General features: G+C 41.2%; 2 protein-coding genes across 2 annotated transcripts in view; one reads left to right on the top strand and one right to left on the bottom strand.

Annotated features, from left to right (window-relative positions):
* LOC138161923 (carcinoembryonic antigen-related cell adhesion molecule 1-like) overlaps positions 1–15,020 on the bottom strand; it is a 332,874-nt gene that overhangs the window by 229,649 nt on the left and 88,205 nt on the right. The window lies entirely within an intron of this gene.
* On the top strand, positions 550–13,390 carry LOC138161929 (carcinoembryonic antigen-related cell adhesion molecule 4-like). The gene is made up of 8 exons (XM_069089018.1): positions 550–799; positions 1,676–2,047; positions 2,791–2,899; positions 3,587–3,651; positions 6,843–6,895; positions 10,097–10,150; positions 10,365–10,488; positions 12,420–13,390. Exons 1-7 carry the CDS (start codon positions 736–738, stop codon positions 10,449–10,451), a joined length of 804 nt encoding a protein of 267 aa, XP_068945119.1. The 5' UTR covers positions 550–735; the 3' UTR covers positions 10,452–10,488; positions 12,420–13,390.

The raw sequence follows: 15,020 nt of genomic DNA, 5'->3' as shown, positions 1-15,020 counted from the left end.
CTAACCAAAAGGATGCTGGATTAGGTTGATTGTGGTCAGCGGCAGTTAGGGTGTCGAAAGAGGAAGACGCTGCTTCCAAGCCCACATTGAGGACCCTGCCCAGTCGCACGCCACCGCTTGGCTCCCCACTTCCATTCGCTTCAGAAGATGAAGGTGCAAACCTGAAACTGGAGGTTAACTGGATAGAGGAAGAGGGAATCCTCTTCTGAATCGCAGCACCTGTGAGCTGTATGGCAGGAACTCAGCAGGGACCCAAAGATAACAAATCCCTGCCTGCCCTCTGGGAGCTTATATTCTGCTGTGGAGGCACAACCTACATGCAGGCAAGTAAATGCATGGAACATATAAAAGAATGCAAAGAAATTTAAAGAAAGAGGGAAGGTTAGCAGCCAAGGTTGGCGTGGGGGAGGGCTGGAAAGGCCTCATGGAGGAAATGGTGCAAAGTGCAAAGCCCACTGGACAGGGAGGGGCTCCATGGGGAGGCAGGAAACCACAGTAGCTGAGAGGAGAAGAGAGGGAAGGAGAGTCAGAGGCTCAGTTCCTGCCTGAGAGGGCTTAATCCTCGAGAGAAGGAGAAACAAGCAGAGACAGACAGCTCTGGGTTGCATGCAGGCACAGCCCTGAACCTGGAGACTACCTCCAGGGTCTGCACTTGGGCTCCATACATGGAAGAGGGCAAGGTAGAGCTTCCTGGGAGGGACAGAGGTGGTCACGCCTTGTAGGTGGCACAGACTGATGGAGAGCCCCTCAGAAGGTCTGTACAGTGGGGGCAGCCCCTGGAAGGGGCTCCTGATCACAGGTGAGACACTGGCTCTGCTGGGGAGATGGGGAAGGGAATGAGAGGGAAAAAGCAATAGAGCCTGGGGGATTCCACCCAGATAGGTGAATCAGCCCAAGGACCTGGAGGAGTCTGTCCAGAGACAACCTCTGCAGAGCCAGCTAATGGGAGTCTTCTCTTAGGAACAGAGGGAAAACGGCACAGTCCATGCCCCGAGACCCCCAGACAACATCCTGGAGCTGAGGACACTTTGGAGACGCAAAGGGAGGAGGCTTGGGCATGGCTGGGATCCAGCTCTGGCATTTACTGAGTGTGTGACTGTGGGCCAGTCACCCACATTCTTTGGGCTTCTCTTTCCTCTATTAAATAGGCACAATCCTCTTTGCAGTCTCCCTCAAAGGATTGTTAATGTGCTCTATAAGCTTTAAAAGTGTGCATGGTGCATTGGAAGAGGCATTAATTAGGCTTCAAGTCAGATGATCAGAGCTACAATCATATTTCTACTTGTTACTGGCTTAGGCATGCCAGGTAATTCCCTCAGGCCTCAGTTTCCTCACCTGCAGAAATAAATGCACTGGACTTAGGAATCTGTGGGGCTCTGTCCTGCTCTGAATCCTGTGATCTCTGATCTAATCTTTAACCTCAGCAACATCCCTTTATACACTGGTTATACACTGGTATAACTGCCTCAGCACCTAGAGACATCAGACAATAGATGAGAAAACTCTCAGACTCTGCAGTCCTGAGGACAGAGATATAAACATATGCTCCATTGAAACGTGCCACACTGAACACCCAGCAGACTTAGGTCAGGCTTAGCAGCCCCTGTGCCCCCTCTTAGAGCCACCCGGGTCCTTGGCAGACATGCTGACCTATCCCTCCTTCCTCTGGTTTCAGCTGCTGTCCTTAGCACCTGGATCCAGTCGGCCTCTACCCAATCTCCTAAAATGAGAGTGAAGCTCAGCCCACTCTATGGGACGGTGGGGGGCAACATCACCTTGTCCATTGTGGGGCTCTCAAAGGAATCTGGAAGATACACTTGGTTCAGAAAGACGACAGATGAATCCAACAGGATTGCAGCCTACGATGATCAGACAAGACAGCAGACACCTGTCAGTGGTCGAGAGACTGTGTTCCCCAATGGCTCTCTGCTCATCACCAACCTCACCCTTAGTGACAGTGATGAATACATAGTGGAGATTTTTTCTATAGTTGATGTTCCTGGAAACTATCAATTATCTTTTCTAAAGGCACATCTGGAAGTCTATGGTAAGTTCTCTCCTTCCCTAGCCACCATTAAGACCATTCCTCCAATATTCTCCTTCCATCTGGGGGTGAGACACCTCCCAAGGAGAACAGGGCTGGGGAGAGAAGACCTGGGAAGCAAGAACTCCCAAACCCAGATTTGCCTGGGAATGGGTTACAGAGGTGAGATGGGGGTGGGAATCTACACACTTCCCTTTTCTGTGGCTCTGAGTGTGGGATGTGGGAATGAGCCCTGAGGTTTGTGCCCTGGGGGAATACCCCGTCCCAGGCACTAAAGAGCAAAGAATCTAAAAAGGTCTTCCCTCTCCCTGCAGGGCTCACAGGGGATCAGGATATCTATTTCCTAGGAGTGTGTAGGAAGGTGCAGATGACAGCCCCCAGGCGTAGCTTCAGAGAAACACCACAGGGTTCAGTTCAGAGAGTGCCTTGAACAAGGTCTGCTTTGCCTCACACCTGCCTCAAAGCTGTTCCTATGGTACCACCAATGCCTTCAGTCCCTGGGAAGAGATAGGCTGAGCCTGGAGCCCCTGAAATGGTTCTGCTTAATACAGGCCCAGAGAGATTGATGTGATGGCTTTGTATCCAGAAATCCCAGATTGTTTGCCAGACACTTCCCCATCTGAGTCTCCCTGCCAAGGGAACTTCAATGTAACTCAGGAACACAGGCGAGGTCTTGGTTCGTGTCCTTGGATCTCCCACTTCTGTCCTCCAAAGCCCTTAGAGATCTTTTTCTCTTTCCACAACAGATTCGAATTCCAGAGGAGGGGCCATTGCTGGCATTGTGATTGGAATCCTGATTGGGGTGGCTCTCATTGGGGCCCTCATCTATTTCCTGTTCTTCAGAAAGACTGGCGGGTAGGGTGGAGTTTCCCTTGATCTGTCTCCCCGAAACCGGGGAGAAACCAGGACTGTCCATCATCTCCTGCTACACCTGCCTCCATCCCCTAGCCTTTGAAACTTACTCCTACAGTTATTTTCACTCCAATCAGGGAGAATTTTGAAGGGAAGCTAGGTGAGTTTTTTTTTTTTCTGAGACAGCAGGTTCCCTCTCCTCGCTAATGGCTCCCCTTGCATGGAGCCTAAATCTACTTCATTGTAACTGCTTCCCATTTCCTCTTGTTCTGCTCTCTAAGTCCAAGAAGAAGAAGTCGAACATCTAAGTGACAGGGCAGTATCACTCCCTCCCCAGAACCTTTGGATAGTTTGAATACAATAGTAATGATAGTAATAGCTATCATTTATATTGTGCTTACTATATCTAAGTGCTTTCCAATTATGATCTCAATTAGCCTCACAATAACCCTGGGAGGTAGGTGCTATTATTATGCCCATTTTACAAATGAGGAAACTGAGGTGAAGTGATTTGTCTGAGGTTACATGGCTAGTAAAGGTCTGAGGTTGGATTTGAACTTAGGGCTTCCCAACTGTAGGCCCAGTACTCTATCCACGGCACCACCTAGCTGACCTCCCTTGCACTTAATGCTCAGGCTTGGTGACTCCATGGAGGAAGACTGCTCATGGCTCTCTTTCTTGCTTTTTCAGAGCCTCACAAGGCATGCTGGGAGACCCTGGACCAGGAGGGAAGACTCATCCAACTCAGAAACCTAGTGAGTATGGCCACTACGAGGCAAAGTGATTCCCTAGAGCAAATATGAACTGAGGAGTCTGAGATCTGTGTCTGGTTCTGACTCTGTGACTTTGGGTCCCATTCCAGATCTCAGTTTCCTCCTCATCAGGTATTACTTCCTCATTTCTTGACCTGTACAACTTCTCAGAGATCTTTCCCATGCAGTGACTCTTGTCAACAGTTATTCAGGAACAACCTATCAGAATTGGCCCCATTGAACCCCACTTCTGTTTTTTTTTAAGGAAAAATTCCTTGACAACTGATAGTTCTACATCTCTTTTTAAATCTTTGATGATCAGGAGAGTTTCAAAGATCTTTTGGTCTCCTCATTATGATGATTGATTTACATTGGTTCAACTTTCTTAGGATTTGAAGACTCTTTGTGGTAATGTCTGTTCCTTTATCCACTTTCCAGGTTCCAACCTCAATAGTTACTTTAAATAGGTCATATTATAGTTGTCTTTATTGCTCACTATCTCTTCTTACATTGTGCAGTAGGTAGAATATCAGTGTTGGAATCAGGAGGACTTGAGTTTGAATCAGACACTATCTGTGCAACCCTGGACAAGACACTCAACTTAATCTCTAAAATGGGAATTATAATAACACCGAGGTCAGATTCTCATCTGTAAAATGGGTATTATGATAGCACCCCTCTTTAGGATTCTTGTGAGGACCAAATGAGTTCATATTTGCAAAATGCTCTGCAAACCTTAAAAAGCTTATACAAATGTTAGCTAATATTTATTATACTTTGGTAATGATTTTGCACTTAAGAAGTTGTTGTTCTAACTGTCTACAGGCAGATGATTTACAAATAACTCTCACATTGGATACCGGTCATTTCTTTTCTATTAGAATAAAGCAATTTTTTTAATGGATACAATTTGGTTCTTTCTTGTCATGCCCAGAACATTCTGTCATTCTTCCAGAAGAAAGAAGTCATGCTCTCTGCATAGGCCATAAGTCTGTAGAATCTCTTGATTCTTTCCTCATGAAACATGTTTTCCTACCCTAAACTCACCACAGTTTGCATTGAAGTCACTGAGTGGGAAGGTATATGTTTCTTTCTGTTGGAGAGTCTTACTGAGTTCTTGATAGGATATCTTCTCTATTTGCCTCAAGCAGACAATGGAACGTGAAACATCATGATCTCCCTGGTGTCACTTTAAAGATGTTCATCATGAGAGTAGGAGATGACCACGTAGTTTCCCAGACAGTGATATTTCTCAATGTCTTGGAATGAAATCCCTTCTCCAGGTCATTTAATAAGAGCTCATCATTTTCTGTCCCTATACCAACCCTAGGATGGAGTTGCTATTATTGTTCAAATTTGCAAATAAGGGAACTGAGATAGACTGAGGTTAAGAGACTTGCCCAGAGTTAGACAGCTGGTAAGTGTCTCAGGATAGACTGGAATTCAGGTCTTTCTGATTCCAGGACCAGTGCCTGTGTATGTTGGAGTAATCTGACTGCCTTTATTTGCCTCTCCAAAGAGGTCCCACAATAATTCTATGATTATCCCTTCCACGTCGAGACTTTCCCTATTGTGGCTTCAATATATGGTAGGTTGGCATAAGATATTAAATAGGATTTTTTTTGGGAGTTTTGTGGAAGTTGCAGATGACATATGAAGGCCTGAAAATGACACAGAAAAAGTTTAGAAACTCAGAAATGCATAAAATATATGTATAGTCTAATATCAACCCAAATTTTACAATAAGATACTGTAAACATCATATAAAATATAAAGAAAAAATTCAGACTTTTTCTCTGGTATGAAGGGAAGACCAAAAAATTTTATGTGGATTTTCCAGATCCAGATTCCAGAGTTCTGTTCCCTTGACCCCTGTGATGTAGAAGGGATAACTGTATTTAGTTCTAGCTTCCTCATCTTCTGGTTTCATTGATGGTAAGGCAGTAAGAGACATCATAGATAGTAAGAACATTAACATTGAAACAATTCCATTTCTTCCAATTCTTCCAACATATGCAATTCCAATTCTGTCAATAATCCAATTCTTCCAATAGCATTCAATTTAATTCAATAATCATTCATTGATCTACCCACTTATTGGTCATTGGCCAAGGATCTCACATTTAGAGGATCAGCACTTAAGGTCTAGCAGCATTCTAAAAAGTGTGTGACTCTGGGTACCCTGTGGTCCCTGAACTTTTCTGTTGGTGTTTTATTGTTTCAGTTTTACAAATTTGTGATTTCATTTTTAAAAATATGATTGACATATTCTATGTTTACTTAGGAAATAGAGACAAGTCCTTCTTTAGACACTAGTGTCATAATCTCTTTTTATTGTTATTTTTTACACTAAATATATCAAATTGTCACATTTCTAAGGCTGCCCTGCCTGTCTGGGCCCTCTTTAGACTTTCTTTCTGCTGTCTTCCATGTATTTTTTTTGGGGGGGTTGCTTTTTGGAGGGGGGAGGATAGGGCAATTTGGGTTAAGTGATTTGCCCAAGGTCACACGGATAGTTTTTGTGTGTATGTGTCAAGTGTCTGAGGCCGGATCCGAACCCAGGTCCTCCTGACTCCAGGGCCAGCGCTCTACTCACTGCACCATCTAGCTGCCCCCTTCCATGTATTTTTAAAAATTAAATTAAACTCGTTTTTTTTGTTGCCTTTTAAGTTTCAAACTATCTCCCTCCCTTCTTGCACTAGAAAAGGCCACCATTTCACACCAAACACCACACACACACACACACACACACACACACACACACACACATATTTGTATATGTATATGTAGGCAGGTAAATGGCTCAGAGGATAGAGCACTGGGCCTGGAGTTGGGAAGACCTGAATTCAAATCTGGCCTCAGACACAAACTAGCTGTGTGACCTTGGGCAAGTCACTTAACCCTGTTTGCCTAAATTTCCTCATCTGTAAAGCGAGCTGGAGAAGGAAATGGTAAACAACTCTAGCTTCTTTTCCAAGAAAACCTCAAATGGGGTCACAAAGAGTTGGACATGACTGAACAACAACACATGTACATATGTTTGCATTGGCATTTGTAGTTATATCTATGGGGGAAATGCAAAGGAGAGAATTCCTCATCTTTTCTCCTCCCCTCAAGAAAAATCAATTTCTCATAAAATTCAGGCTCAGGAAACACCAAGAAGACCTACGATCTTGGTTTCTCTCTCTCTCTAGGCCAGGTTCTGGAAAATATTTACTCGCTGCAAGACTCAAGTCGTTCTGCACAGGTAGGGACAGAGGGTCTCTTTTAATCATGGTCACTGGTTTTTTTGGTTACTTAGAAGAGGATGGGGAGGGAGCCCTTCACCCAGAACTGGACATAGTCCTAGGCTCTGAGCCCTAAGCACTTTGATGGTCTTAAAAGTTGGATGGGATGATTTCTGAAGAATGCTGCTGATGGAAAAAAGGTAATCCCAAGATCATGCCCCATGAGGATCCATGGAAACATCTGATGCTGGTCAATGGGGAGAAGAGAAAAGACTTAGAGAGGAACATGGTTATGATCTTCTGGGGTTTTAAGTATAGTCAAATGCTTGTCCCAAGAAAGAACTTTGGGAGGGTACAGGGGGGAAGGTACAGATAGGACAATTTAGGTTAAATGGAAATAAAAACTTATTAACAGCAGGATGTATTTGAAAATAGAACAGGCTGCACTGAGAGGTAATGGAGATACTAATTTAAAGAGCAAATGATGGGAGACCCCTTGTCAGGGGTGTGGGAAAGTGGATTTTTGTTCTTTTGGGTTTTGGACTAGATGACTTCTGAGATCCCCTAAAGTCTGAGATTCTGACACCTCTAAAAGCCCTTGGGGATCTGATGTTCCATGTTCTAATGTCCCTCCTAGTTCAGACATTCCATATTCTAAGGTCATTCCCAGATCTGCATTCTATGTTCTAATATTCTTTCTTTTCATCCTTAAATAAGCACTTTAGACTAGTAAGATCTGAAGGCATTGGGGATTTGTGTCATAGAATGTAAACATTCCAAACACTTCTCAATTCCAATCCCCAAGGTAAAACATCACTTTAAAGTTGGGCTTCCATTTTCTCTCACTTAATTCTCCCATGTGGCAGGAAGGAAGGGTAATCCAGAAGTTGAGTATTTTAAGCTGTCTCCCATTTGAGTGGAAAAGAAATACTTGGTTAGACTCTCAATGAATTATGACTGGGAACTGGGGAGCATTGAAAGAGTATCCAGATGAACTCATGGTTGTAACTGCTTAGGTGAACACTGGCTCCAGGTTCTCAGAGTTCTATCCCTTAGGAATTTTGCCATTAATCAATGGACAAGTATTTAATAAGTGACTGTTGTGTGTCAGGTATTTTACTTGGTGTCAAGGATAAAAGTGCAAAAATGAAACAATGAGCTTACATTCTAATGGGGAGAGAATTACACAGAAAAAATATATATGGTATAAATATAGTTAATACTTATGTACATATGCATAAAATAATTAAAAACCAGGAGTTTGAGAGGAGAGCACTAGCAATTGGGAGATCAGGAAAGGTTTCATGAAAATTATTTTTAATTGGTGCCTTAAAGGAAGAGTGAAACTCCCTGAGGCAGAGGTAAGAAGGAGGTTAATTCTAGGAATAGAGAATGACCTTTGTAAAGGTTTGGAGGCAGGAAGTACCATGTCATATGTGAGGACAAGAGACGAGGACAATGTGGCTGGATTACAGGGTACAGGAAGAAGAATAATGTCCAATAAGACTAGAAAGACAGGTTGGGGTCAGGTGGTAAAGGTTTTTTTTTATTTGTTTTTAACATTCATTTAAAAAAAATTGGGTTCTGAATTCTCTCCCTCCCTTTCCTCTGCTCCCCCTATTGTGAATACAAGAAATGTGATATCAATTATACATTTGAAATCATGCAAATACTTCCATGTTAGCCATGTTGTCCCCCTCCTCCAAAATTCAAGAAAAATAAAGAATGTGAAAATAGTATACTTTATCTGCATTTAGACTCCATCAGTTCTTTCTCCAGAGGCAGATAGCATTTTTCATCATGAGACATTCAGAATTGTCTTGGATTAGAATTGTATTGGTCAGAATAGCTAAGTCATTCACAGTTTATCATGCAATGTTGCTGTCACTGTGCACAATGTTGTCATGGTTCTGTTCACTTCACCTTGCATTCACTCATGTAAATCTTTCCAGGTTTTTCTGTCTTGAATACAATAGTATTCAATAACAGTTATATACCATAACTTGTTCAATCATCCCCCAATTGATGAACATCCCTTTATTTTCTAATTCTTTGCCACAATGAAAAGAGCTGCTATAAATATTTTTGTACAGAGAGGCCATTTTCCTTTTCTTTGATTTCTCTGGGATGTAGACCTACTATTGGTATGGCTGGGACAGTTAAGTGGAGCAATGGATAGAGTTCCAGGTCTGGAGTCAGATTTGAGTTCAAATCTGGTCTCAAAAATCTACTAGCTGTGTGACACTGGGCAAATCACTTAACCCTCTTTGCTTCAGTTTCCTCATATATAAAATGAGCTAGAATAGGAAATGATAAGCCGTTCCAGTATCTTTGCCAAAAAAATCCCAAAAAGGGGTCACAAAGAGAAAGAAAACTGAAAACAACTGAATGACAGCAAGTGGTATTACTGGATCAAAGAGTACAAACAATTTTAGAGCCCTTTGGGCAAATTGGTCTCCAGAATGGTTAGATCAGCTCACAATTCCACCAGCACTGCATTGGTGTCCCTATTTTTCCACATCCCTGCCCACATTTGTCATCTTTCTTCTGTGTAATATTAACCAGTCTAATAGGTGTGAGGTGGTACCTCAGAGTTTTAATTTGCATTTCTTTAATAAACAGTGATTTAGAGCATTTTTTAATATGACTATAGATAGCACTTATTTCCTGTTCTATTGCCTGTTCATGTCCTTTGACTATTTGTTAATTGGGGAATGACTCTTATTCTTATAAATTTAAATTAGTTCTCTATGTATTTGGGAAATTTATCAGAGATGCTTGCTGCAAAGCATTTCCCCCAGCTTCATGCTTTCCTTCTAATCTTGACTCCATTGATACTGTTTGTTCAAAACCTTTTGAATGTAATCAATATTATTCATTTTACATTTTGTAATGTTCTCTATCTCGTTTGGTCATAAATTCTTCCCTTATCCACAGATCTGGCAGGTAAAACTTTCCATGCTCCCCTAATTTGCTTATGATATCATTCTTTATGTCTAAATCATGAACTCAATTTGACCTGATCTTGGTATACAGTGTGAGATACTGGTCTATATCTAGTTTCTGCCAAAGTGATTTCCAGTTTCCCCAGCAATTTTTGTCATAGGGGAATGTCTGGAGAGTTTAGCTGAGTTCCTGCCTCTCCTCCTCCATCTTCCTAATATCCTTTTGAACTCTAATATCTACAAGACTGTGACTGACTGATTTTTCCCTCTCTATAGGGCCTGAGTCCCACACCCACCTCCTCTGCTGCAGCCCCAGAAAATGTCTACCAGGTATATGCACAGGAGAGGGGGCAGGTTTCATTTTTGATTCAACGAGAAGCAAAAAATGCTGATTGGGGATGAGTTTCTAGTTGATGATAGAGTCCAGGAATAGGGCTGGGATGGAGGAAGTGAGATAATGAATGTGGCAGAAAGGAGCCCTTCCCAGCTTTCACCTAGCCTTTTCCCCCCTGAAGTTAGTGATATCTCCTGTTTCTATCTCCAGGCACTGGATGCTTCTGGAGTGGCTGTTTATGACAGCTTTGATGTCACGAGCAAGCCTCAAACCAAGGAAGGTGGGAGGAGTCCCTAGAGATGATGTCACAACCTGACTGTATCCCTTAATTAAGGTGAGATTCACTGGCAGCTCTCAGGGGAGAAAGAGACCAGGGGCAAGAGAGAAAAAACCTCAGTCAGGTTTGAGGCTTCCAAGGGACCAGGGGTATTAAAACTTACAAAAGAGAAAAGAAACTTGTTATGCATGTTCCTGGGCAGTCCAGGGACCTATTGATTGGATTTTAGGCAAAGAATCTGCATTCTGGGAACTAGACTGCTTCACTAATATATTATCTTCCCATCTTCTTTCTCTTTATATAGTTTCTAAGGAAAAATTTAGTCTGAACAGTTCTATCTTTGTTTCTGCTGAGCTAAAAGGGAGACAATCATCAGGTCCCTTCTGGCTGGACAATTCTATGGTCCTTGCAGGTTGAAGTGCTGGGCCATTCCCTAGCCCACCAAAGGCCCCTCTACTCTGGATCCAGGTGGTTTGGACTAGGCTCAGCCATGAGGGAGCCTGGTCTCTAATGAGAGGAAGTGGCTAGACTACTTTTCCTCACACTTTTTAGTTTATATAATCTATATAATCTCAAGGAACAAATTTAATCATAGCTTCAGTTATGGTTTATGTCCAGATTATCCCCAAAGGGGATAGGACACTTGATTTGCAAAATGACTTATGTATGGGACAAGCATTTGTTTTTCTACACATGAAAAAATGAAAGTTTTACAAAAGACTCATGGAGCACATTAACATAATGTCTTAAAACAAGATCCATTAACTTTATGTATAACTACTATTGCAACATGCTGTAGGGGGGATGATATTTAAACCTCACAAAGCAGTTTACAGGAGTAATGATTAGGCATTTTGAATTTTGTCTGGGTTCTGCAGTTTCCAAACAACTCTTGGTAGATGTCTTCTAGTTAAACAATTAGTTTTGGACCAATACTCTTGTCCTATACAATGGAGATTCAGTATGAGAAGACCAATGATCTTTAAAACACAAATTAATTAGGAAAGAATTCTCTGTTTGTTAAAAAGACTGTTGGAAAAAGTAGAAAGCATTTCAGTAAAAATTAAGGCTTAAACTAACACCTTAGATCATCTTTTTACAATAAACTCTGAGTGTATACACAACATTAATATTAAAGATCCTACTGTAATGAGAAGAGAAGCACATCTTATAGCTAAAGGCAGGAGATGCATTCTTAACAAAACAAAAGATATGGGCAATTACAAAAGATAAAATAAATATCTTTAATTACATAAAACTGAAAAGTTTATGCTTATGCAGCTAGGTGGTACAGTGGCTAGAGTGTTGGAATTGGAGGCAGGAAGATCTGAGTTCAAATTCAGGCTCAGACACTTACTAGATGTGCAACTCTGAGCAAGTCATTTAACTTCGATTTCCCTCAGTTCCTTCATCCATAAAATGGGTATAATAACAGCACCTATTACCCAGGGTTGTTGTGAAGCTTGAATAATATAATCACTTCAAAGAACTTAGCACAGTGTCTGGTACATGATCAGTGCTATATGTTAATTATTATTCTTTGTTGAACACCTTACAAACCTTAAAGCACCACATAAATGCTAGCTATTATTATTATGCATAGACAAAATGAATGTAGCTAGCATAAGAAGGGAATTAATTGAATGGGAAAAAATTTTAGATCAGATTTCACTGATAAGGATTTGGTATCCAAGATACATAAACAATTAACAGATATATATGTGTGTGTGTGTGTATGTATATACACACATACAAATACATTTGTATATAATATGTACTTACACATATTTAAATATATAGATATATATGTAGATATAAAACCAAAAGTCACTCCTCAATAGATAAGTGGTCAAAGGATATTAACAAATCATTCTCAAAAGAAGAATTGCAAAGAATTAACAATCACATAGAAGAATGCTCCAAATCACTTATAATAAAAGTAATGCAAACCAAACAACTCTGAGGTTTTATGTCACACCTGCAAATAGGCAAGATGGCAAAAAATGGGAATGGTGAATTTTGAAGGAGTTGCCAGAAAATAACCACACTGGTGCTTTGCTGGTGGAGCTGTGAATTGGCACAAACATTTTGGAAAGCAACGTGGAATTATGCAAATAAAAAGTGACTGGAATGTCCATACCCTTGATCCAAAGATTCCATTATCAAACTTATACCCTAAATAAGCCACTGAGGGGTGGCTAGGTGGTGCAGTGAACAGAGCACTGGCCCTGAAGTCAGGAGGAACTGAGTTCAAATCCAGCCCCAGACACAACACAAAAACTGGCTGTGTGACCTTGGGCAAGTCACTTAACCCCAAGTACCCCTCCAAAAAAAAAGAAGCCAATGATAAGAAGAAAGTCACCACATACACCAAAGTATTTCTGGCAGCATTTTTTTTTTTGTGATAGCAAAAATTTAAAACAAAATTGCTGCCCATTGGTGGGGAAATGACTTAACAAAATGTGATGCATGAATCTAATGGAATATGACTGTGCTGTAAGAAATAATGAATATATGATGACTACAGAGAAGCATGGGAAGAACTACATGAACTGATGTAGAATGAAGTCAGCAGAGTCAAGGAAACAATATTCGCCAGGACTACAACAATGTAAATATAAAGAATAACCACACACAGCTCCAAAAAATGAACAGTGAATGTTAAAAAAATTATAAAAATAAAAAAGGACTCAAATTAAGAGAGATGAGGAAGACTTCTAACCCATCCCTTTGCAGAAGTGGCAGGTCCACAGATGTTGCACATTTTCAAACTTTTTTGATATATCTATCAAATTTTGTTAAAATTTTTGCTTTTTCCTTCTTTTTAAAAAAATGCCATTTGTTATTGTCATATGGAGCTCTCTCAGAGTGGTGGAAGAGACACTGGGGGAAACTCTAGGGGAAACTATGGCTATGTAAAGAAACAAAAGACATCAATAAAAACTATTTATTATTATTATTTTGTTGAAATGCTATGGAATCAATAGGGTCTTCTTTCATGTCTCTTAACTCTTTCTACTCATGAAAACTTCTCCTCTCGCCTATAGGAAAATATCTCCTGAAGTGGCCACTATCCTTCTGTCCTCACTGTTTCTCTCTTCAGGGGAGGGTGTGGGAGGGATCTCCTCTCCAGTTTGTCCTTCATATCAATACCATAGCAATCAGTCTCAAACAGAGATTTGGTCATGTTACTCCTTTGCTCCAAATTGTTCAGTTTCTGTCTAGTGCTTCCTTCCCTCCTACTGGTATACATTCTGATAATCATTAAATATCATATTTTGGCCAAAGTCTGAATTAATCAAACTGCTTTGATTTATTTAAAAATGCCTTTCTCTGTGTCAGCAACTTCAAAGACCAGAGGTAATATTCCCCTTATCTTGGGACTTACTCCACATGAAAGGAAAATAGACATTCTGAGACCATAAAACGTAAATAGACCCTGCTCCATTTGTTATCAACCAAGGAACTCTTCTTTCTGTAACAAATGGAAGTCATAAAGTTTTTTGACATGGTCATCCTGAATTGGGATGGTTCTAAAATGTATGAAAGTCTTTTGATTCATCTGTTCCTCAGTCAGGACTCTAGTCCTGCACTCCTTGTATAAATTGTTGTTAGCTTTGGGGAATAAATTCTGTAACTGTATATCACTATTCGTTTGTCTCCTTAACCAATTCTTTAATAGCGATAGTTATGGTGGTGTGCAGATGGAGAAACTGAGGACTAGAGGTGATGATACCCTACCCCACCAATGGCTGCTGACCCTAAGGCACCTCAGGATTCATTTTTTCCTGATGTCACACCTTTGATGGGGTCAGGTGAGTTTTCCTCTATTCCCAGCTTTCAATGGACTCCCGCTATTTTGGTTGCAGTTTGCAATTCCCTTAAGCTAGCCTTGGGACCTGGGATATCTCTGTACTAACTAGATCCCCTCTGAAGGAATTTAGGACCTGGAATCTCTCTGTAATTAACTAGATCCCCTCTGGAGATAATTTAACCACGGGCCATCCCAATACTAAATTAGAAATCTGGCTTGAAAGACCCTAGCTTCTTATATGCATAGTTGTTTCACTGAGATGGCTGAGCAAGAGCAAAAGTCAGCAGCCTCTTTGTTTCTAGCTTGCAAAGTTGCTTCAGCATCAGCCCTTCCTTCCCCAGTACCTGATAATCCCCCCTTTACCTTAAAAATTTCCTGCAGACAATAGCTGAGTTTACCTCCCAGTTTGCCAAAATGCTAGCAACAGAGGCTGAGGAGGATCTTGAAGCAAAAGGGGAGCTTCAAACAACTCCCATTCCAAACCCACACCCCATCCATGGCATAGTAAAGGACCACAAACCTGGGATTTGCAACTATTGCAAGAGACCAGGGCATCAGAAATCTGAATGTAGGACCCATCTCAGGGTAATGGAAAGTCAGAAACATCAGGGACACCAAGGCTCTCCTACCCCAATGACCTTGGAGGTGCTCCAAGCCAAAGTTGCAGAATCTAAGCTCCCTTGAATCCTTGAATAATGATAGCCAATTCACCCTTTTCCTTTTGGTAGTTAAAAGTGGACTTTGTATTTGTATTTTGTCAGTTGTCTGTCAATGT

Source organism: Petaurus breviceps, unplaced genomic scaffold (genome assembly GCF_028583685.1).
Source record: "Petaurus breviceps papuanus isolate PSGF00001 unplaced genomic scaffold, PetGlider_PUasm1.0 185, whole genome shotgun sequence".
Lineage (NCBI taxonomy): Eukaryota > Metazoa > Chordata > Mammalia > Diprotodontia > Petauridae > Petaurus > Petaurus breviceps.
This window is presented reverse-complemented; position numbering and strand designations above follow the sequence as displayed.

Coding starts and splice junctions, on each gene's coding strand:
- LOC138161929 (XM_069089018.1), top strand. CDS start 736: ATGGAGAGCCCCTCAGAAGGTCTGTACAGTGGGGGCAGCCCCTGGAAG. Junction 2,048..2,790: donor GGCACATCTGGAAGTCTATG/GTAAGTTCTCTC, acceptor TTTCCACAACAG/ATTCGAATTCCAGAGGAGGG. Junction 10,151..10,364: donor CCCCAGAAAATGTCTACCAG/GTATATGCACAG, acceptor TTCTATCTCCAG/GCACTGGATGCTTCTGGAGT.